This window comes from Cygnus olor, chromosome 2, assembly GCF_009769625.2.
Source record: "Cygnus olor isolate bCygOlo1 chromosome 2, bCygOlo1.pri.v2, whole genome shotgun sequence".
NCBI classification, from domain to species: Eukaryota; Metazoa; Chordata; class Aves; order Anseriformes; family Anatidae; genus Cygnus; species Cygnus olor.
Genome location: NC_049170.1, coordinates 54,253,880 through 54,275,767, shown reverse-complemented (window position 1 = coordinate 54,275,767; position 21,888 = coordinate 54,253,880). Strand labels below are relative to the sequence as shown.

At 39.5% G+C, this 21,888-nt stretch overlaps 1 protein-coding gene across 1 annotated transcript in view; it reads right to left on the bottom strand.

Annotated features, from left to right (window-relative positions):
- Positions 1 to 21,888, bottom strand: part of CAP2 (cyclase associated actin cytoskeleton regulatory protein 2) — a 64,837-nt gene that overhangs the window by 9,865 nt on the left and 33,084 nt on the right. Inside the window, exons 5-7 of the mRNA XM_040548532.1 lie at positions 11,989 to 12,132; positions 11,654 to 11,739; positions 9,813 to 9,918 (exon numbers count right to left, since the gene is read on the bottom strand). Coding sequence (XP_040404466.1) covers positions 9,813 to 9,918; positions 11,654 to 11,739; positions 11,989 to 12,132 — 336 coding nt within the window. The remainder of the gene's footprint in view (positions 1 to 9,812; positions 9,919 to 11,653; positions 11,740 to 11,988; positions 12,133 to 21,888) is intronic.

Below are 21,888 nucleotides of genomic sequence, written 5' to 3'. Positions count from 1 at the left end.
ATGAATCTGAGAAACTGAGAGTCACTTTTTCCGTCCTGCCACTAAGTGTCACTCTGATTCCAGAAACTGCTCATCTAGACAGCACCTCTGCAGCAGAGCAGAGGCTGTTTTAGAAGAATGGTTGTGAAAAATTAGATTGGTTCTGATGAATTTAGCTACCTATAGAGGTATTGTGCATTGAACTAATACATATTCATTAGGTGGGCAGACACAATGGAAAAATGACAGGGGCTTACAGAGTCACAGCTCCTCTAATTGGCTACCTTTGTTAAGAGATACAGGTTGTTAAAAATGCATCCCTGGTAATCAATACTGGAAATAGATATTGCTTAGCTGGACTCAGAGAGTATTATTAATTTTTTACGATGCTACCCCTTTCTGCTTTCCTCTAAACTGAAACAGCAAAGTATTCATCCAGTTTATGCATCTCACAGGAGTGAAAACTGTAGCTATTTTTTAAAAAGTAGACTAGTTTTAGCCTGTGATCTCGAACTGATGATGGGAGAGGAGCTGAGTTGCACATGTTTTTTATTCTACAATGCAATTTAAATAAAAATGCTTGGCACATTTGAGTACCTAACTGCACGCACACCTCTCAGTCAGTATTGCCCTAGTTGGAGTAGCACAGAGAGGTAATAATATCATTAATTAATGTCTTAATGTAACCCTTCTCTTGGCACATGGGTCTTCAGGACTTAGGTTGCATTTGAAGGAGCTGTTTATGGAATATGTTAGTGATAAATACATTGCAAGATTCTTTGTCACGTTAGTGGCATTAAAATTGTACCGTACAAGGAAGACTCGTTGAATTCCTGGTACTCAGGTGAGTGGTGAAGCTGATGTAGTAGCACAGTCTTTTGTTCCTGAATGGATCCGTGATCTCTTAAGGCAATGAGTTCTCTTCTGCGCTATTAAATGTTTTTAACCAAGTGTAAACAAAGGAGAAGAATCCCCTTCAGGAATGGATTATAATTTTTGTCAAGATATACCAGAACCAGATACTGATGTCTCTTAGAGACATGCCATTATTTTATGGGTACGTTTGAGCATTTCTGCATACATACCTAGTTATTATGGTTATTATTTAAAAAGGTTAAAAAGGTTAAAAGGTTATTATTTTAGACTGGGGACATCTTCCCCACTGCACCCTTGATTTACGGTGCCTGTCTTCCTGCTGGTGCTCATACCAGTAATGTTACCTGCAGCAGAGTCAGCACAACTGTGAATTACTATAGTAAAAAATGAACGTAAGTGGATTTAGCGGCACAATCAGTTATTGCTGCCTGAGGTGCAGTAGAGATCTTCCCTGTCTGTTGCCTGCAACCATAGCAACTGTATTCACTATGTCCTGGTTATCCAGAATTATGAACAGTGCATTCGCAGGGCTTTTTAAAATACTTAGCTACCTAGAAATGGCACTCACCTTTCACACTGTAGTGTGAACATGCAACTGTGAACTCTATATGCTCTATGTGAGTAGATTAATGGTAGTACTGGCATTAGTGGTTAATAACTTATGGCTTGAGATAAAAATTTGGACTTCTGATCTCTGAAAGACACTTTATGGCTTCAGTATCATCTGTTCTGATGCATAAAGTAATGCACTTTATGCATCAGTACAGTGCTGTGATTTTCCAGAAACTTGTGTGTGAAAGAGTCATTGTTTGAGGAGCAAGTGTCACCTGGAAGCAAAAGCAGCTGATGCTCCTTTGTAATTAACACCAAATAAATTCTGCAAAGGCTGCAAAGATGCAGTAGAGAAAAAAAAAATGCAGGAATTATCTGGGTATTCTGCATACAGCATGGAATGGTGGGTCACTCTACCAATCTTTTGCTTCAAGTGTCAAGTTAAAGCCCATCATGGATTCATGCAGTAGACTCCAGGCTCAGATGCTGCTGCTGAGCAGTGTATCAATGGACAGCTTCCCGACTGGCAACAAAAGTACTGGAATGTCTAGTAACAAAAGTGGAAGGAAACTCGGGGAATTTCATTGTGAGGAGTGGATGATCTCTCTCCCAGAACTCTGAGAGAACTATCTAGTGGAAACACAAACAAAATGGAAGGATTTTAAATACATCAATCAAATTCGGACATGATTTTGTGCAACTGGAGAATGCCTCATTTACTTTTCAAGAAGCGACAGAGAGGGGAAAAGATCTGGGCAATTAGAAGCATGTTTTACTTCTAGAGCAGTACTAGAAGAGTGGCTCGGGGAAGCTCTCACAAGGGCACAGAAGGCACAGGAGTGAACTGGAAATGCAGCAAACAAACGTTTTGCACTTCTTGCATTCCCTGCATGCCAGGGAGATGGCATCTGTGCTGTGCTCAAACGTGCTGATGCAAAGGGCGGTTTTAAAACTGGATTAGAGGAGTGGCTCCAGGAACTTTCTTTCCTGATTAGTTTTGACTCCAATTAATGCATAGACCTCCATGTTATCTACCTAAGTCACGGGCAAGTGGTTTTCTTTTCTTAGTCGCCTTTCTAAAACCACTTAGACCCTCAGGCTCTAGAATATTTCTGAACCAGACTCTTAAACTGTTCTGGTATCTGGCAATACTTGTGTATAGTCCTATCCAATTTCAACTAAAGTGCCCTTCACAAAGTCCATTTATTTCTTTTCTGTATAGGGTGGTGTTTGTGAGAGCTGCTGGGAATAAAATAGCATGTTACATGCCCGCAAAAGTTCATCTTTCCTAAAGCAGCAGGTGCTTACCAGCTTTGCTATTTGCAAACAACTCTTCAGATTAGCTTCAAGCAGATGTTAACAACAGTGCATCTTTATACAAAGAGTATTAAGAGCCATTTGGACCAGCAAAGGCGGTTATTTGCAAGCCGCCTTTCTTCCTCTTTTATTTCAGCTGTTTGCCCTGGTAACAGCTGCTGTTCTCAGTGCTGTGGTGTCTGTAGACATCACGTCAAGTTCTGCTGATAGCCGACTGCTCTCATTACCATGTTGGTGTGGTCATTGCTTCATCATTTGCAAATAGGCCCCTTGTAAGAGTTCTGTGGGCAATAGAGAGCTTCAGCCTCGGCTGGTGAAAATGTAACCCAAAACTAAGCCATTAATGTTTAACCTCTTAGCTTTGTATCACAGTGAACTTGATGGGGTATAAATCTTGTTCCCGGGGCTTTCTGAAATGGGGGGAAGTGTAATTTCTGAGTAAGATCCTATCAAGAACAGAAGATGCAGGCCCTACAGCCACGCAGTAATAGCTCTGTAGAGGACAGAATATTCCAGAAATTTTATCTCAGGGAAAAAATTTGTCTTCAGCCTCCTACTAAACGATGATCTAAATGGGGTGACAGGAAGGGGTTGGGGTTTGCTCCTTGCTGGATGGCCCAGAGCCACCTGCCAGAGGTTCAAGGCCCTCCCCTTGACTGCACCTCAGCAGCTTCCCCTGCAGACAGCATCTGAAGCTGCCAACAGGCCTGGCTCTGATGAACGCGTATTATCACGGTGCAAGGGTGTGCAGGATTGCAGTACCACCTCAAAGCATGTTGTATTTCTACCTGTGTCTTGTAGGACTGGCAGAAGGGTGAGGCACTTCTGTTTTTCACCTCGCTCTCAACCCAGCTGCCTCAATAGCGTAAAGAAATGACTGTTTATGGTGAGGCAGGTGGCTAGATAAAATTCACCTGTGCCGAATTCCATTTAATTCCCTTGAAGTTATGGTAGAGATTAATGAAGCCCTTTGCTCTGGGGAGCTGGGCCTTGCTTACTGCACATTTCTCCTCTGGAGCACAGTGCAACAGCTACTCTTGTTAGGGAAACAAAATGAAGTCTGTGCACCATGTGAGTGCTCTGGGTGCCATGCTGTGTAATTTTTGGTGGCCCTATGCAGTTTGTCATGTCTTTAGGTCTAAACCCAGCTACTGAGAGACCGTAAGAATTTCTTTTCATGTCTTATCACAGATGTTAGTATTTCCTGAACGATATTTACTGAGCAATTCCCTGGGTTAGCCTTCTGTATCACTATTATTGTGTTGTACTGGGGGGACGAGAGGGGCTTATGTGCCAGGCCCTGTATGAACAGCGCCAGTGTTTCTCTGGGTTTATCTAGTTTTAGGCTGACACAGTGCAGCAGAGGAAACAGGGGAACAAAGTTCTTGTGGTAGGAACCTACTGCGGAGCATCTGAGTGGACACCCATCTCTTGTAACTGTAATGGTCGTTTTTATGGAGGACAAACAAATTACAAATATCTATACAATGCATATAAATAAGTTAGATATATAATATATATATATTGCCTGTATATAACATAAAGTACCTATGTTATTAGTCATTCATGTTAAGATGCAGGTATCTATTTGTGGCTGAGGCAACAGGTGGCTTAGATAGAGGTATAAAATCCTTTCCTTAATTTATTGAAAAGCCTCCTTTCCAAGGCAGCAGGTAAGCAGAAATCCTAACGGGGACTGCATTCTCCTTAAAAATAAGGTATCTCTGTTTTCCATCTCTCCCCCTTTTTGGTAATCCTGGTTTCACACCTAAAATGATTACAGCATTCTGTATTGTTTTTCCTACACACATGCACAGCCAAAGACAAGAATCACGAAGCTCAAAATATCATGTATCAACCTCTGGGAACAGGTGGATTGTGACTTAGGGGCACAGAGCTCTCATTAAGGTGTGTTTTGTGTAAAAGTAGCTTAGCACGACAGTTCCATTACCTCCCGTATTTAAGCCACCTGTCTGCACGGGGTTATGCTGCCCTCAAATTTACTAGATGAAACAGCTGACTTGCAGGGCCTGTAATCTTTGAGAGTTAGAATACAAAACAACAAAAAACAGACTAGGCTCTTTTTGCTTGTTACTGGGTCTCAGCAGAATTACTTATCTGTTGAGTTTGCAAACTTTGAAGCCCTTTTTAATACACTTCTGCCACTTGTCACCTGTTCAGGGTTTAAAATGGTGCTTACATCTTCACAGGTACCCAATCAAAACTGTTCTACCCAGCCAAGGTCTTCTAAATTGATAACAGGAGGCTTTTGCTGGCAGGAGTTGGTCTTTTCAGCTTGTTCACTGCAGTACTTAGAGAGGTGATACATTGCAGGAAAGTATTTTGATAGCACAGGAGAGAGGCTATTTTATAGGAAAATGTGTGGAGGTTATTATTTTAGATAAGCATGAAATGGCCAAGGTCTGTACTGAGACTAGTATAATTGCACTCAGACAGGCTAATGTAGGAATCATGATGGCTCTTCTCAGTGGTTCTGAGCCATTTGTGCAACCTGTGGAGAATTTCAACTTTTAAAGAGTGTTTTTAGAATACTATATAATTAGTTATAAATATATATATATATATATTTAAATGGAAGGAAAAAAAGACTTGAAGGTACAGTATTGGCTTCAATGAGATCAGGTTATAAATAAATCTCAACTGCTTCAACTGCATCAACTGCTGCACAGATGCAGGCTTCCTCTTAAGAGTTTATTTTGATTTGTAAATGGGGGCGGGGAGGGGGGCATAATATTCATCACTTGAGTGAAATTCTCTATTAAACCAAACACTGTAAAGAAATTCACCTCTATTTTCTTTGTATTTCTTCAAATCCTGATGGCAAAATTTGTCCTAAATGACAACTTTATGCAAAGAGTGAAAACTTACTGCAGCTCTACTTGCAAGTGAGAAGAAAATTTAGGACAATTATCCCTGAGTAAGATTTGTTTCTTAACACTTATTTGATGTGCAGGAAACTACAGCAATCTCTCCTTATTGCTGGTTGTTTTCTTGCTGCATAGTTAACCTGCAGAAATAAGAGCAGAAGTTTCACTTCCCCCAGCTTACTCATGCAGTCCTTGTAGCAAACAAACTTTTATGAGGCATTCTTGTGAGCTTATATTACAGCTGTTCATTTCTTTGCACCACCAAAAAAAAAGTAGGGAGGGAAGAAAGAGCTATGCTTCACTAGAATCCCTTCTTTAGGGAAGAAAAAAAAAAAGCACTTGCTATTTATTAGTAACAAACTAAAAAAAGACATAGCTCACTGTTAAAGCTGTAGATTTCATGTTGAAGTCAGAAAGTTGTAGCAAGCAAACCCAACAGTTGCTGCATGGGAAAAATGCAGCACTGGACATTTAAAACATTTTGTTATAATAACACTTTTTGCATAAACTCATTGACATCTGAGAATGTCGTATCCAGTGGCAAATTAAAACTTGCAAACCTCCATTAGGTTGGTAATTACTATCGTTCCCATTATCAAGATGGCATAATTGAGATAAGTGAGTAGAGTGAACTGCTCCTCACCACAGGGTATATTTGTGGCAGACGGAGGCACATACTTTACAGTCAAAATAATGAACTCCAGAATTACACTTTTAATGAAATCCTGTAGATCCATCTGACATCCACTGACAGGAATGTTTTCCCTGACATATGCACAATCTAGTTAACATTAATTAGAAAGAAAACTTCAGATTATGATGGAAGTATAGAGTGGCACATTTTATTCCCTGGGATGATCCTACTCACAAACACACACACTCTAAAATGTAATTTCTTCTGAGAGCACAAAGCCAACAAATATCCTACCCGTACCTATGATGTCTAGAAATGCCTATGATTTATGTAGGGTCCAGTTTTGTACTACCATTCTCCATGGGTAGCAGAAGAGGCTCAGGTAGGCAAAGGCTTTATGGTGCTAAGCTCTGCTGATTTCTAGGCTTTCTCCTCAGACGGTCCCATGCATTTCAATAGGATGGCCTCAAGGAGTAAGCTATTGGTACACGTCTTGGCAGAATCAGAGCCAAAGTGAATAAGGAGAGAGAACTGTGGCAGATGCAAAAATCTGTAAGCATCTGTTTTTATCACCAATTTATTATAAAGCTAAAAGAAGTACCTGTTATTATCAGAACTCATTGCTTAGCCATTATTTCAACTTTTTGCACCCGTTTTAGTATGTGTCTTGTAATTTATTAAGACATTTCTTTCACTTTCCTCTAAAGCGTCTGCCTGTGTGCTATTGCCAGAGCCAGGAACGCTACTGCGTGCACTAATGAGCTGTCCCAAGGCTGGCTGCAGCCGCCCCGTGCAGCTTGATGGACGGGTACATGGGGGCTGGATACTGCCCGGCTTTGTGACATGGCCATGCAGCACGGCCAGAAACGTGTGTGCCACAGTATGCAGCACCTATAGTTAAAGGGGCCAACTGCCCATTAGAAACACTCTCCCCTCTTTTTTGGGAACCCAAGCTTAATCTGATCAGGCTGATGCTATCAGGGTGATGCTATCAGGGTGTTTCAGTTCAAGTTAGGAGAATACAGCTCTCAGAAATGCAGTTGTTAATGTTCTCCCTGAATCTTTAGTCTCTTTAGAAATACCTAAATATGTCACTTAACAGCTTTTTGTATAATGCTTTCAGCATTGCTTTGTTGACTTCTACAGATATGAAGGCTAAATTATTGGTATAGTGTACTTACAAATGTGCACTTATACTGGCCAAAGACTTTTTCTCTTTCCATCTGTAATAAACTAGCTTTTCTGTATCGTCTCCCTTTCATAAATGTACCACTTCCTTAATGCCTTGCCAAACTACTGCTTTTCCTTTTATGCATATAAGTGGAAGCTGCTGTGTGCCATGATTAACAACTGTGTCTGGAATACTTTTACAGCTCTTATATGTCATATTTCTGTCTAGGTCCTGATTCTGCAAACCTTTATGCTTAACTTCATACAGCACGAATCTGTGACTTTCATTCTCATCTTAATATGTATAACAAAAATCAAATTATCACTTTAGTAACTTATTGCTTTCTGGAATGTATTTGTTACCAAGCTTCATAAAAATATTTAAGGAAGCTATTTAAACAACTTGCTAAGTTGCTGGATTCAAATTTCCATACACTCACATGAAGTAAAACTTGAAAAAATTATACATCCATAAGAAATGTGTTTGTAACTTAATCTTTCTGGCACACATTACATGAATGATAATTTAAATGAGCCATATTTCCAACACAACTTCTTTCAAATCAAAGTGATATCCAAACTGAGTTAAATCAATACTTCAGAGGCAGTAATAGACTCATCACTCAAGATGTAATAAGCACTGTTTGCAGTAAACTATGTTTAATATGAATAAACAAGTCACACCTAAGTGTGTATTCAGCAATTTCCTGAACAGCTAAAGCAAGGGAAATAGAGAGATGTGATGGCTGAGATGCTTTTAAGACCAGTCAAATATAATCTGCAACAGCTACACATCTGTATGAGATTACCAGTACTCAAAGCACTGAGGTTTCCTCCTATATCATAACAAATATAACAAATCTCTATAACGCTACTTCCATGCCTGTAAAGTTCCATTAAAGTGAAGATGTATTCATATACACGTATCTTTCTCTGTATGAACAAAACTAAATTTGTTCCAGATTATCAGGCTAATTCTGCTAACAGGGTGCTACGATTTCTTTTCCTTTTCTAATAATCATTTAAAAATCATCACTCGTTCTCACATTCTTTAATTAAAATAGAGTAGAATGTAGCAAGCGTGAAATTTAGTACTAAATTAAGAAAGAGAATCATAATTAATATTTTAAATTTTTCCTACAGAAACCTACAGAGTAGCAGATAATTCCAGTCCTTCCATTTATCAGGTTTCAACATTTTTGCATTGCTTCAAACTAAAAGGTACACACAGTTCATAGTTTCTCCTGCGTTTGAGCTTGCACTTGAATACTGTAAGGCCTTGTACAATGTGTAGAGAAAGTTGTGAAGAGGAAGGTGCAAAGGCCGTTGCTGAGCACAAGTGATAGACATTCTTTCTCATGATTATCCCCTCCACAGAGGGGAGACAAAGTAACTTTTCCAGATACCTTGTTAAGATACAGTCTGTTTCACTTCCTTAAGAGTTGTTACTGTGGTCTGGGAATTAAATTATCTGGTGGTCTACATCAGTCCTCTTAACAGTCCTTCAATTTTTTAAAATTTTATTTGCCTATAGAGAAGAAATTGTAGTCTTGGTGTGAATGACTGTATGTGCAAGTATGTGTGCACACTGGTAAATTTAGGAAACGACAGCAAAGAGCTTAACATACTCCAGCAATTCTCGTAACTTGATAATAAACACGAGCACATTATTCTAATCCCATGTAGAACATTGCATTAGTGTAGACAGTGGACATAAACTCTTACACTTACACCCAACAGAAAATATATTCTTCGTGTTTATACCTCTCTTTAAGAACAATATTGCCATCATCTTGCTATGCATCCCAGATGTAACAGACAGAAGATGTTTATAAAGAGAGCATAAATAGCACACAGTCATATATACTAGCTCTCTGTGTATATATATATGAAGTATGCATTTCAGAAATTATCTGTATGTATAAAATAATAGTTTTATAAAGATGGCTATCTATGGAGTAAGAACTCGGTATGAATTCCTTGTGTTTCTGTTTCCTGTTATTAAACCTCTCTCTTTGTTCAGATTTTTTACGTCATCCTTCTCCTTCCCCCATCGCACTCACCTAATTTTCCTTCATTCTGATGTGCCCTTTAAATTCTTTGGTTTTGCTTTTGTTCCTCCATTCTACCGTATCAGACCCAGAGAACTGTCCCTTTCCTCACCGTCTGCAGCTGGGGATTATGGTTGTAATCATCTCAAATAATTCTTCTCTCTTCCCTAAAACCTGTACCACGGTGGCCTAATATATCTTCTCCACCTACCTATCAGCTGAGTGGGAAGTTCATTGAGCATGACTTCTGTTCCTGGCCTAGATGTGTAGGTAATGACCTACATTAAAAGTCAAATTGGTTACTGGCATTTCATGGTTCTTCATGAACAAGTAAAGGGTACTTACAGTTTTACTCCAGGTGAGACCTGTGGTATGATGCTCTTTGATATAAGCTTGAAGCTCAGACCAGATGTTCAGATACGACTTCACCCAATCAACATGGCGTGCATCACTGTAAAAAGAGACATTATTTATATGAATGGATGTTTGTACGTAAAGCAGAAAGCACTGCTGTTCATGCTTAAAGCAGGTAAAGCCCAGTGTCTGCTCTACAGCCATGGACAAATCAGTTAGCAGGCAGCAAGCCAGCCCAGTGCTGAAGATGCTGAGGCCCACTACGCTGGAAAGCTTTTGGGCCCTTGCAGAGAACAAACAAGGGCACAGGTGCCTCTAGCACGGACTGCTTCTTGCTTGAAGGGTGGTCATCATCCTGCTCAGACTCACAATCAACTGAAGAAGCACTAAAGCTATATGGAGCTCTGTAGCAGCTACTCACACTCGGAGTCCTGAATCTTAGAAAGTGAAACACCTGTGGGTTCTGTAAAATATTCTAGCTGCCAAGTTCACATGTAGCCAGCATAATACTGGATCACGTAATAGTCATCTGACTGAAATATTTATACATCAAGGATTTCAAAAGTACAAGTCAAAAGCTGGCTCTGGAATGATTCTTTGGGAAGCTTACGTCTTCTAGTGGGGCAGTAAGTGAGAACAAGAAATATGTAAAGAAAGAGAAACTGCTTGTAAGATGTGGTCCTTACTTATGAAGCTCCAAATAAGAATAGTTACTGAACCATGACTGCTATGGACTGGATGCTCACAAGGGCTTGGGTGCTTACCCTCTATTTATTTCCCTTGGAGCCTGATGTTTAATACTGATGAGGATCTGGGTCAATGGGTTTAACCCAAAGCCTACTGAATTCAAGAGACAGCCTTCCACTGCTTTGGAAGACATTGTGATCTGGTTGAATATTCAGTGAAAAACAGGAGAAGAATTCTTATTAGGAGAGGAACTAATTTTATACCTAACTAATGCAACCTGTTTATACCTTTTTGTGAGACTTTATTTTGCTTCAGAGTAAGTACTTCCAAAGCTACATTGTAAAAATCTTCAGTTACCTCAAGCAGATAAACTAAGGCTTCAAGAATAATATATAATATATATTTAATAGATATATATATAATAAGATACACATATAAAATAAATAGAAATGTATACATAAGGTTTATATATATTTATATATATATATTTATATAAAGTTTTCCTCACTAAAGAGGAAAAACTCAATTGCAAGTACTATTTTTCATTGAGGATATAAAAATAAAAATCCAAAATCTGGCCTCCAAAAGCACCGCACCAATAGGATTTATACATGCCTTATTTTTAGAGGGCGCAGGAAGTACCTATATTTTTTCTCTTTCTCTGTCAGCTCACAGATCTTGTTCATGGGATTGTTCTATGAATTCCTTGTGCTCTTTAAGAACAATGCAGTGGTAGAGAAAAAAAATCACTTTGGGAACTATGGAAGTAGATTCTCAGCTGTATACACCTCGCACCTAAAACACATACTTTCAAGCAGAGAGCAAGAACAGCAACAGTATGAGTACACAAGTGAGACAAGGACACATAGAAGCTAGCTAGCCAATTTTCTGGCACCCCAAAAAGTTAAATATAGTCTTATAACTGGCACAGAGTGAAAACCAGCATTGCTAGTGCTGCTGCCATTCACACTGCAACACACTGCAGGTCAAAGGTGAGGAGGGGAAAATAAACTATTGCAATCAGATCTTGTCAAATGCTCTTTTGTTTACAAAATGCTTTTTGTGGTGGTGTTGTGAACCCTATTATTATAGTTAATGCTCTCTTCCTCACTGTGGCTAGTAGGCACTGGGGCTTGGCAACATACCTGTGCTTGTAGTCCTTTAATACCCTGTTAGTATAAAAGGTAGCAGCATCATTCATCTCCTTGACATAAGGGCCTGGTTTAGGAGACTAGGACCATCAACCCATGGTAGCAGGAAACAATAGAAGAAGAAAGGAGGTAAAACATTAGTCAGACACCTTCCCTTAGGTATAAGGGTATACCTTCCCTTAGGTATATTATAAACACCTTCTTGGGTGTAGTAGACTAAAGAACTATGCAGATGAGACTACAAAGTTCTGCAAGATTTGGACCTATTCTGGGCCACACCATCCAGAAATAGATTTAGAGCCCTCCCAACTGCCCTGGGCATAACTTACCACTGCTATCCAACCAAGTGCAGGTATGCTTTCGCTGACAGCCGAGAGGTGGTTGAACATTTTACTTCCTCTGTTTCTTTCTCTGAAGTTCTGGATTTCCTGAATCTTCTCTGATATTGGCTTGAGAAGCATCGCCACCTCATTCTGAAAAAAAAAAAAAAAAGAAAAAAGAAAAGAAAAGGAAAAAGAAGAGACACTGCTGTTAACAATGGACAGTCCAAAAACACCCTGCGGTTTAACATTGTCCTCCCTGCCCATTGTTTTAACACTTGGAAGGAAAGGTCAGCATATTCTCCACATTAAAGTAACAATTTAATTACCCTGCTCTGGTTGTAGCAGCAAAATGCAGTTATTAATAATGTGTTGCTGCAAAAATTGTTCTCAGCACTTGCAGCACATTTACGTGCTGTCCTGGTTAAGACCCACAGAGACCCCGTATCTTGGAGTTAGCAAAATGTTTGCATTTTTCATGTGATCTTCCTGGATTATTTTTTTTTTAGGAGTCTTTACACTGCCTTGAGTTTTTCGTGTTATTAACCAAGCTGTTCTTCCCATAAGAAACAAACTACTTGTTCGATTCATGGCCTCTTATCATCTGGCAACAAGACTGAGAAAGTAGTACACTCACGGCAATATCCATTTTAGCTTTCCCTTTTGGTAAGTTTTAATGTTTAAATTTCCTTCGTCCGCGAGTAATGTGGGAACGTTTCATGGGAAACATAGTGCCTGCAAGGCATGGCTTGGGGAAATTCCCCTGTGTTAATCAGAAAGGAATGGTATCCAGGGGAATGACTGCTGAGCGGAAGGAATAGTGTCTGGAGTGAAGAGAAAAGCAGAATGAATGTTGAGGCTATCCAAGCTCTTCTCCTCTGCAAAGTGAATGTTAATCGCACTGATCCAGTGTTGCAGAAAAACTAATTTAGAGCATTAACTTGCTGGGAAAAATTCTTCCACGCAGAAACAGCACATTGAGGGAAAAGCAGTCATTAGTTTACATGCAGAAGAACTGCTGTATACTGAATGTTGCAACCTTATAAAATGTTTCTGTAAAAACAGACTAATTCTTTATTGCAAAAGTATGCCTGCAGAACCCATGCTATGTCCCACCAAAGAGAGTGCACCAGTCTGATTTTCCCTGCCACTCGGGGTGCACTCGGGATACTTAAATATTTCCCGGACCATGTGGCAGAACTCCAGTTTTTACTCACCTTTTCTCAGGCCTACTTGTTCAGTGGAATTAAGTGTTTGCAGGAGAAAAACAGTCCCCATATTCTCAAGGACAAATGCTGTCATGACAAACACAAAACAATGTGTGCGTATGTGCTACTTGATCTCTGTACAATACTTCTTTCCAGGCTCCCATGAGACCTCGGCTTTACAGAATATTATGTCACCTTAAAATAAGCATGTTTGCTGTGGATCCACATAGCTCAAAAGACACCCCCCAAAACAGGACAAAGATGGGTTCTGAATTTTTAAAAGAATTTTGATCCAGCAATGGAGCCTTAATATTTTAGTGGTAATGTAATTTTGAGAAAGGCTTGGGCATCTGACATGCAGGGGATACTTGGTCTTCTCCTGCAACAAAGCGGGCTGGGAGAAAATGAATGTTTACAGTATTACTAGGAGATGAAACTATTTTCTGTTTATGGCTTAATGACCAGCATAAGTCATTACGTCTGAAAAAGCCCTAAAACCTCCAAGATTTGTAGTTCTGAAAAACTGATTTTGTTGCCATAACATGGTATAGTCTGCAGGAACTCTTCCTTCTAATTTCTGCTTGTTTACAGCATACTGCAGCTGGTTGGTTCTTTCTTATTTTTCAGGGAAATCTTCTAAGTGTGACAGTAGCTAACAACACTGAAATTTAAGAAAGTGCTCGTTCTGCTTTGATATTATGCCAGTTTTCCTCCTATACCGTCTAAGGGATATTTACAGTCTTTAGCTTACTGAGAATCTTCATGGCCCAGTTCCAGCCAAAGAGAATATCAGGGCTAAAAATACAGCTCGGCAGATGCCTGGTGTATCCAGACAGCGCTGGGAGGCAGCATGTTTCTGCGGATAGGGCACACAAGTGGGAGTCCGTAAATGGGGGTTCTGTTTGCAGCTCTTCCACCAAATTATCGCTCGATTTTAGGAATAGGAAAGCTGTGCTACCTTTGTGTCCTTCAGCTGCCTCTGTATGAAACAATGTTAATGTAGCTGGTTTTCTTTGTAGAACACATTGATATCTACAGACAGGAAGGCAAAATCAGGGCCGAACACTTTCCCTGATGGTAACACAAGACCTGCTCCTCCTCCTACTCCACTTGCATTTGTGGAAAAACTCCCAACCACTTTTGTGAGTGTTTCCTGTTACTGGTACAGGCAGAATTTCTGTCCCTCACAACACAGAACTTAACATGTCCAGTGACTTGACTGTTTGTAAAACTATAGTGAATTTAAGTAATTCCACAAAGTCCACTGTGAGAGCTTTAAAGGTGAAATATATGTTGCTAAGGGAAGTAGCTCAAAGCAACCATTCACTTGGCACTGTAGATACACCAAAACGATCCACAAATGGCTTGAGGGTATTTTCAACTCTATCCTGTCTGCTTTGCACCGTAAGAACTATCTAGCCTCCCTTCCTTCCACTCTGCATTTGTTTTATTCTGCAATAGTTGCTGCTTGTCTGTATGGCTGCACAAAACGTTTGTGAGTGCACACAAACTTCTTGTGATCCCAGCTTCTGTGTCACGGTCAGACACAAAGCAATAGAGGCCTGCAAGGAATCACTTCATTGAGTCTTGTCTCCCTCCCGTCAGTTCTAAATTTTTAGTTAGTGATTAAACTGCAGATGAATTATGGTGTATATGGCATCTGGATATGGAAAGGCTCATTAATTCTGGCACTAATCAGTCTTGTTTGGCTCCACAATACAGAACCAGTTGTGCTGAGGGTTCTAGAAGAATAATCTCTTTATTGCAATGAATATTAAAACAGCTGGTTGTTAATAAAATGATTGTCTATGCTGTATCTCCAAGAAAAAATGAATTCAAAGAGATGAATCAGAGCTGTTGGAAGAATCTTCAGCATGTCTTTGGCATGTGCTAGATAAGATTTCTTGTCATTTAGGACACAGCAGTTGTTTAACAGAAATTTAACGTCTTTGTATAAACACCATTCCTATTATAATATCAGTTTTGCTGAAATGTTTAAAAATGCAGAAATGACACAACTTAAAAATATCAAAAGTAATTCCTAGTATGCCCTTGTCCTTTTTGAATTATTATTAAAAACAGGTTGTCTTTTTAAATATTAATACCTAAACAACCAGTCAACTCAGATCCATGTCTTATAATTCTTACCCTAAAATCAGTAGTAAGACTACTGCACTGAGGAGCAAAAGCACTCAAAAAAAAAAGGTTAGAGCATGCAACAAGAACTGCCTTAGGCTTTGGCTTCAGAGATTTAACAGCGTAGGCCCAGCTTTATAAAAAGGCCTGGCATACCAGTGTTCCAACAGACCCCACTGAACAGACTTTTCTTTTTCACATTTTTCATAATACTCCCAGGAGAAATTCCCCTGATGACAGGTTTAACAGGACTGGGGCATGTGGATTTAATTCATAGAATGGGCAAACTGTTGAGTGGTCTTTTTTCTGTGATTTGCCTATTAAGGCACGCTAAAATGGAGCAGCTTGCTTAAACTTTGGTGCTTGAGCAAGCGACTACTTGAAAATCTCAGCCTTCATTTGGGAAAACTGTTTTTTTCTCGGGACCACTGTTGTTCAGAAACCTACCAGCAAGGCGCAAAACCCAGCAGGTAAATAAAAACACAGCTTTTAAAGATGTTATGCATTTGAAGCTAATCTTATATGGTTTTGAGGGCTGAAGATTGTTAACTGAAGAATTTTTATGTTGATGGGTGGCAACACAATTCAGACCTCACTATTAAAGTGTTTAAGCTAACCTGGCCTATTATGAAAAATCACGGCGAGAGAACAAATACACTTTCAAGTTATGTTAAGCGAGGGGGTGGCAACCTTTGGTGTAGGAGCAGTGAAAGAAAACTGAGAGCATTTGGGATCAGCAGCCGCTTTATTTTACTCAGCTGCAGCCAGAACAGCATAACTACAACCTTAATTCCATGTTGTCCCCGATCTACAGTTCTGTTATTTTCTTTTCTTCCATCAGTTCAAAATCTCCATCATATTTGCATTATATTTTTCACAAGCAAGTTTGAAATATAGAGTTGATTTGACTCAGCTGTCTTTGTGTATGTTGGCAAGTATAATGGGAATGGTTCTGCAGTGCAAAATGGTTGGTGCTGAGGACCTGACATTCATACTACACATGTTTGGGGGTACAAACCAAAAAAAAAAAACATTGCCTTACTATGAACTAAACCACTTAATGGAGACACAGTCATTACATCTGCCAACAGCCTGGTGCAGTTCCATCCCACACTTTCAAGGCGTGCAAGATGTCATGGATGGCATCCACCACACTCAGTTCTAACAACTTAAAGGGTGAGCATCTACTCTCAGCTGAGACTTAATTCCCTCTATTGTAAATGAAGGAAAAGATGTCCCTGAGGAATTCTTTCTTTCTTTAATAGCTGTTACGGTATGAAGACTGCACTCAAAACGTGCTGCCATTAAGTGTAGAGAGAGCCCAGAAAGACACCTTATGCAAGATGCCTGCCTTGGCCATTAAAGCTGAAGAGCACAATCCCATTCTGTGTTTGTAGGACTACGATACCGGTAGCTTTATTGACCACCAGTGAGATGCACTTCTATGGGTGGCTCTGATTTTGGGACTAAAATAGGTTTAGATTAACTCTACTTTCCCCTGTTTTGTATTTTGTAGAAGGCAATCTGCAAATAAGTCTTTAAAACTGGAGCTGATCCTTTTTTTTTTTTTCTTTCCATAGATGCGGTATAAGAAAGGCTTGTCTTTTTTATTGCAGCTGTGTGTCAGTTTGAATGGAATCAGAGTTCAAGTTAGGCTGAGGAATAATCTTTCTATGAAGTATATAGAAAATAATTTTTTTTTCAGTTGTGAATCTAAGCTAGTTAGTAACTAAGCTAGTTAGCCTCCAAATCATACTGCTTGTGGTGAAAGTCTGGACTTCTCAGACCCTTACATTTTTTAACTTTCCTTAATTATCCCACAGTGAAGCACTACCAGTTCTTTGTCGGCAGTTGCCAAACTTCTTTTTGCACTGCTCATCTCCATCTCTCCTAGCAGAAGGTGTTTCACATTTGGTACCAGGGTTTTGCTCTTACAATTGCAGTCTAACCTACTGCACCCTAATGCGTTGGTTTCTCTGGAAGCGCTAACGGTTGGCAGAGGCCATCAGCGAGATCTTTCTGTACGATGACCACATTCACATCCCTGTAGTATTCTGATATTTCCAGGGTTCAGAGGTCTCCTAACTAACTACAGAGAGACATGAATTTATTCCGTTCTGATTTTCTTAGACTGTAAATCTTAACACAGTGGTGTAACAACTATTTGTCAATAGCGCGGGTTCGGCCATTTCAACTCACTGCCACGGAACAGCAGGACCATGGCGCAGGGAGACAGATCTGCAGAAATGTCTGGTCAGCTTCATCAACACAGAAGCTTACACACATTTGTGTGCTTCCAAAGTGACTTAATTGGTATTTGGCATTTATTCCTCTTAGATTGCACATAAACTCTCAATCTGATATTAGCTGTAGCAGTTTTGTGCTTGTGAAAAAAACGGAAACCCCAAACCCCACATGACGAATTATTAATTTAGTCATTCACGGGTTTATTTTGAAACGCTGATTCTTACAAAGAACAGATGGAGAGGAACGTGAAAGACACATAGCTGCTGACCAGTGGAGAACTCCAGGGCCTGGTACAGACTGCATGCATCAGTTTCCAGCAGTGTCGAATCACACCAATACTTTTGGCCAGGACTGTTTGGCTGTTCTTTAAATGGACTTGAATGCTTTACCTATTGTTTTCCTTTCCACTACAGCTCCCCATGGGCAGCACATTCAACAAGGAGGGGTTCTCCTGCTTGAGGCACACAAACCTACAAACATCCCTACACCTACAAACCTACACCTCATCAACAAGAAAAACAACTACACAAATTAACTGTTTTCAGCCTTTTGACTTACTCCTCAACCGTTGCTGCTGTGATTGTAGTCCATGCCAGTGCACCCCTGAGTTTGAAGTAACAAAGTTCTGTCAGAAAATGGTGTTCTGTGGAGCCACAAGTGTTTTGTGCACAACTTGTGAGATCTGAGTTTTTGTTAAGGGCATCTAGGTTTCACATGGATATGTCCCAGGACAGGGATGTTAGATGGTGCAGGCTTTCAGCCCCGGACACTCAAGTGGTTCACCTGGGATCTCCCAAGTGAAAAACTGTAAGACTGTTTTCAGTTCAGCAAGAAGCCTTGGAGTGGCTTTGGTCTGATTTAGTCCAAAATAAAACTAGAAAAATTTGGAATAAACTGTCAACTTGAAAAGCCCTGCTTTTTAGTCAGCTGTAGCCCCAGTGCTTTCCCTTTTAGCAGATCATGCACAGTCCAAAAATCCTGGGAAACAACTGGGTAGCACAGAGAAAGGAGCGTATTGTTTTGGATTTGTGTTTAGCAGAAATAAAGAATATGATGCTTAATGGGAAAAGGAGTGTCCCATCAGTACAGTTCAGTGGGTTCTCACATGGCACAGTTTGAACATGAACTATAGGGATTGAAAAGTAGTCTGGTGATTTTAGGACATTATTTTAGGGCACCGCAGGACTCCAGTAAGAGCCTATGCGATCCCCAGAACTGCTCAGCAGGTTATGTCAGATGTGTAGGCTGGACAACACGTAGAGTGCCATCTTGGATAATGTCTTCCTTACAGGGTGATTCTGTTCTTAGTCCAAGTGTAGGTGTACTGGGCTAAAATAATGCAAGGAGCCCTTGCTTACTGGAGCCTGCTTCTTACACAGACCTTGAAGCACTGGAGAGTCTCTGCCTGGTGGTGCTGATGTGAGCCAGTCTAGACGTGTGTGCTAATGTGCATCTCTGCCTCTGTTTCTCTTCTGCACAGGCTGGGAGATGATCTGGTCCTTCTGTATTCCCTGGATCCTGAGGTGTCTCTGGGCCTTCTTACAACCTAGTGCGCTGCCCTCAGGCCAGAACCCAATCTCAGATGCCTCAATCTTTTCATTGCAGGGGCTGTCAACCTGGGAGTTCTGGCAGACACAAATGAGGAAGGAGAAATGGTGCAAGGATACCTACACAATCAGAAAATATCATGAGCCTGAGGCTGGTTAAATGCAATCTAACACCTCTGAGACAAAATTACGAGGTAACAGGTGCCAGGGGGCTATCTGGAGACTGACAATACGCTTCCAATGACGCAGTAATCAAGGACTAAAGTGGACCTGAAACTAGGTAAGAGTTTGCAACAATATCCAAAAATGAGCCTGTGAACACTGCAAAGCAGCAACTGAAAACTGGCAGTTGGTCCATGACTGAGGCTGTGACCACGCGTCGCATGCAATTGTAGGCGTGCTGATAACAAAAATATGTCAACAGTTTGGCAAGATTTCAGAGGACAGGAGGGGGGAAGGGGTTCCCTTTGGAGCTCAGGATTCTCAGGCTCTGTCCATGTCACTCTTTAGCACCCTCTGTAAATTGGAGACCTGAAGACCATAAAAGGACTGAATCAAATTCTTCCTTAAGCTATTTCTAGATACAAAGGTGCAGGTTTGCAGCAGTCAACTAACTTAAGTAGCATGGCAGCAAAACTTGTCTCAAACTCTTTTGCATAAGTAAGTAATGAGTTAACGAGACAAGGAGTATCCTAGTCTTTATGTTTTTGGAAAACAGTAAGGGTGACTCCAGTAGGTATGAGTAAAAGTAGTGGGAAATGGACTGATGTAAGCCAAAAAAAAAAAAAGTCAAGGTAATAAGAAAACAAATCCTGCTAGGAAGCAAAAGAAATCCCAGAAGTCCTGTTACTGGAGTAATTTAAAAATAGAAGAGAGAAAAAAATGAGCAATCCCAAACTAACGGAGAGTAGGGAACTGTAAATCTCCATCTTTAATTTCTACATAAAAATTCTGAGAATGACTCTCCTCAGAGAAATTACAGAACTATTCCGTTTCTACAATGCATTTTTTGCTTGACTATGAAGAAATCAAAAACTTTAGGATTTGTTCTTATGGTTCTCATTATAATTTCAAAAAACAGCTTCCTGGGTTTAATTTTTTCCCCTTTTCTAAGTGGAAAAAAAAATGAAAAAGCAAAAGAAAAGCCCTCCCTTATCTCTCACTTTCCTATGTATAGACTCCAGATATTCAAGCAAGGTATTTAATTGGAATGTGTCTGCACAATGTTAGTAATTAAATCCATGTGTTCTATCAGTCATATGAAGTCAGCATTTTAGTTTAATGAGAAATTATATAATAATTTACAGTCTGAACTGCATCTGTAATTTAAATCTCTTTGCAGTACTTGTTATCATGAGTTGCTTTCATTCAGTTTTGCCTACTTACAAGGGCATTTTTCTGTTTGTAGGAAGACTTAACTTCAAACACACTTAAATACAGCCTCAAGTCAACAATGTCAACAGACATACCATGACTTCATTAACAAAAACCTCACCCTCTTCACGTAACAAGTCTGAGGAATAAAGTGAATGTGAGTAGCTCCTGATAAACACAGCAGCAACTTACCTTATTCTAGCACTATTTATTACTGTGAGCTTTATAATTGGTAACTAATATTAATACACATAATTAATATATAAAATAACATATAAGTACATTTATGTATTACATATAACACTATATAGTTATCAATACATAAAGTTAATAATTAAAATTTTGAACACAGAGTGAAATAAAACAACACGTAAAGAGATGATATAGAAATCACCATTCACAAGGAATTCAGTGCCGTGCCTTTGAGCAGTGATCTCATATGTTAGTATTCAAGATCATTAAAAAAAAACAACTTGATAAACAGATAAAGTTGTTCAGTAAGACTAATAACTTTTAAATTATTATGCAATATAATATAATAATTTTTCAGTCTGAGTTGTATTTGACTTAGACTACAGGGAGAAGAAAATTGAGAACCAGACTATATCATATTGTTTTGTGAAGGTTTATGTGAAAGGTTTCTTTAACATGTTATATTCTGAATTGCCCAGGCAATATGCTCTCAAAATGCCTCTTAAACAACTTCTCCCAGAATATAACAATTGTCTAATTTCTTTCCAATTCACCATCTTCTTTCTGCTATCTCTATATAATAAACAACTTATAATTTTTTTAGTTTTAACATTTGAAGTTTGGCGTCAGCAAATAATTTCTTAGAAGTGGATAAACTCTAGAATTCCATCTTGCTGAATGAGCCTGTATCCCTCAGCCATTAGCTGGGACATACACAAACAGGAATATCAAACAGTGGTTTTGTCATGTGATCTCTTCCCCTGCACACACAAATATAGAACATGACCATAAAAAGTAACAGAACATGCTCTCTGCTAAGTAATTTATTGCAGTTGATGCTAGATCGGTATGCCAGCTGGAATTACCTTCTCGGCTCCTACTATTTTCACATATACAGATAATAAAGGCTGTGCACTGCAGCAGATTCCAACTGAAAAAATATCAGCATTATTATCAGGAAGCAAAACTCTGCAAAAGCAACTTAAACAAGCTTAACTGTTTGAAAATGTTTGCTAGTGACTCACAGAAGGAGTTAAATACCTAAATGAATACTAGAGCCTTCAACGTTTTCATAGAGGGGAAAAAATACTGCCTTTTGTATGATAGGTATTTCTCTTCTCCCTTTGCTAAGCAAAAAAAAAAAAAAATCTAAGGATTATTGTACATATAGAGCTTTCTTTGTGTGTGAATTCCTTGTTCATTAG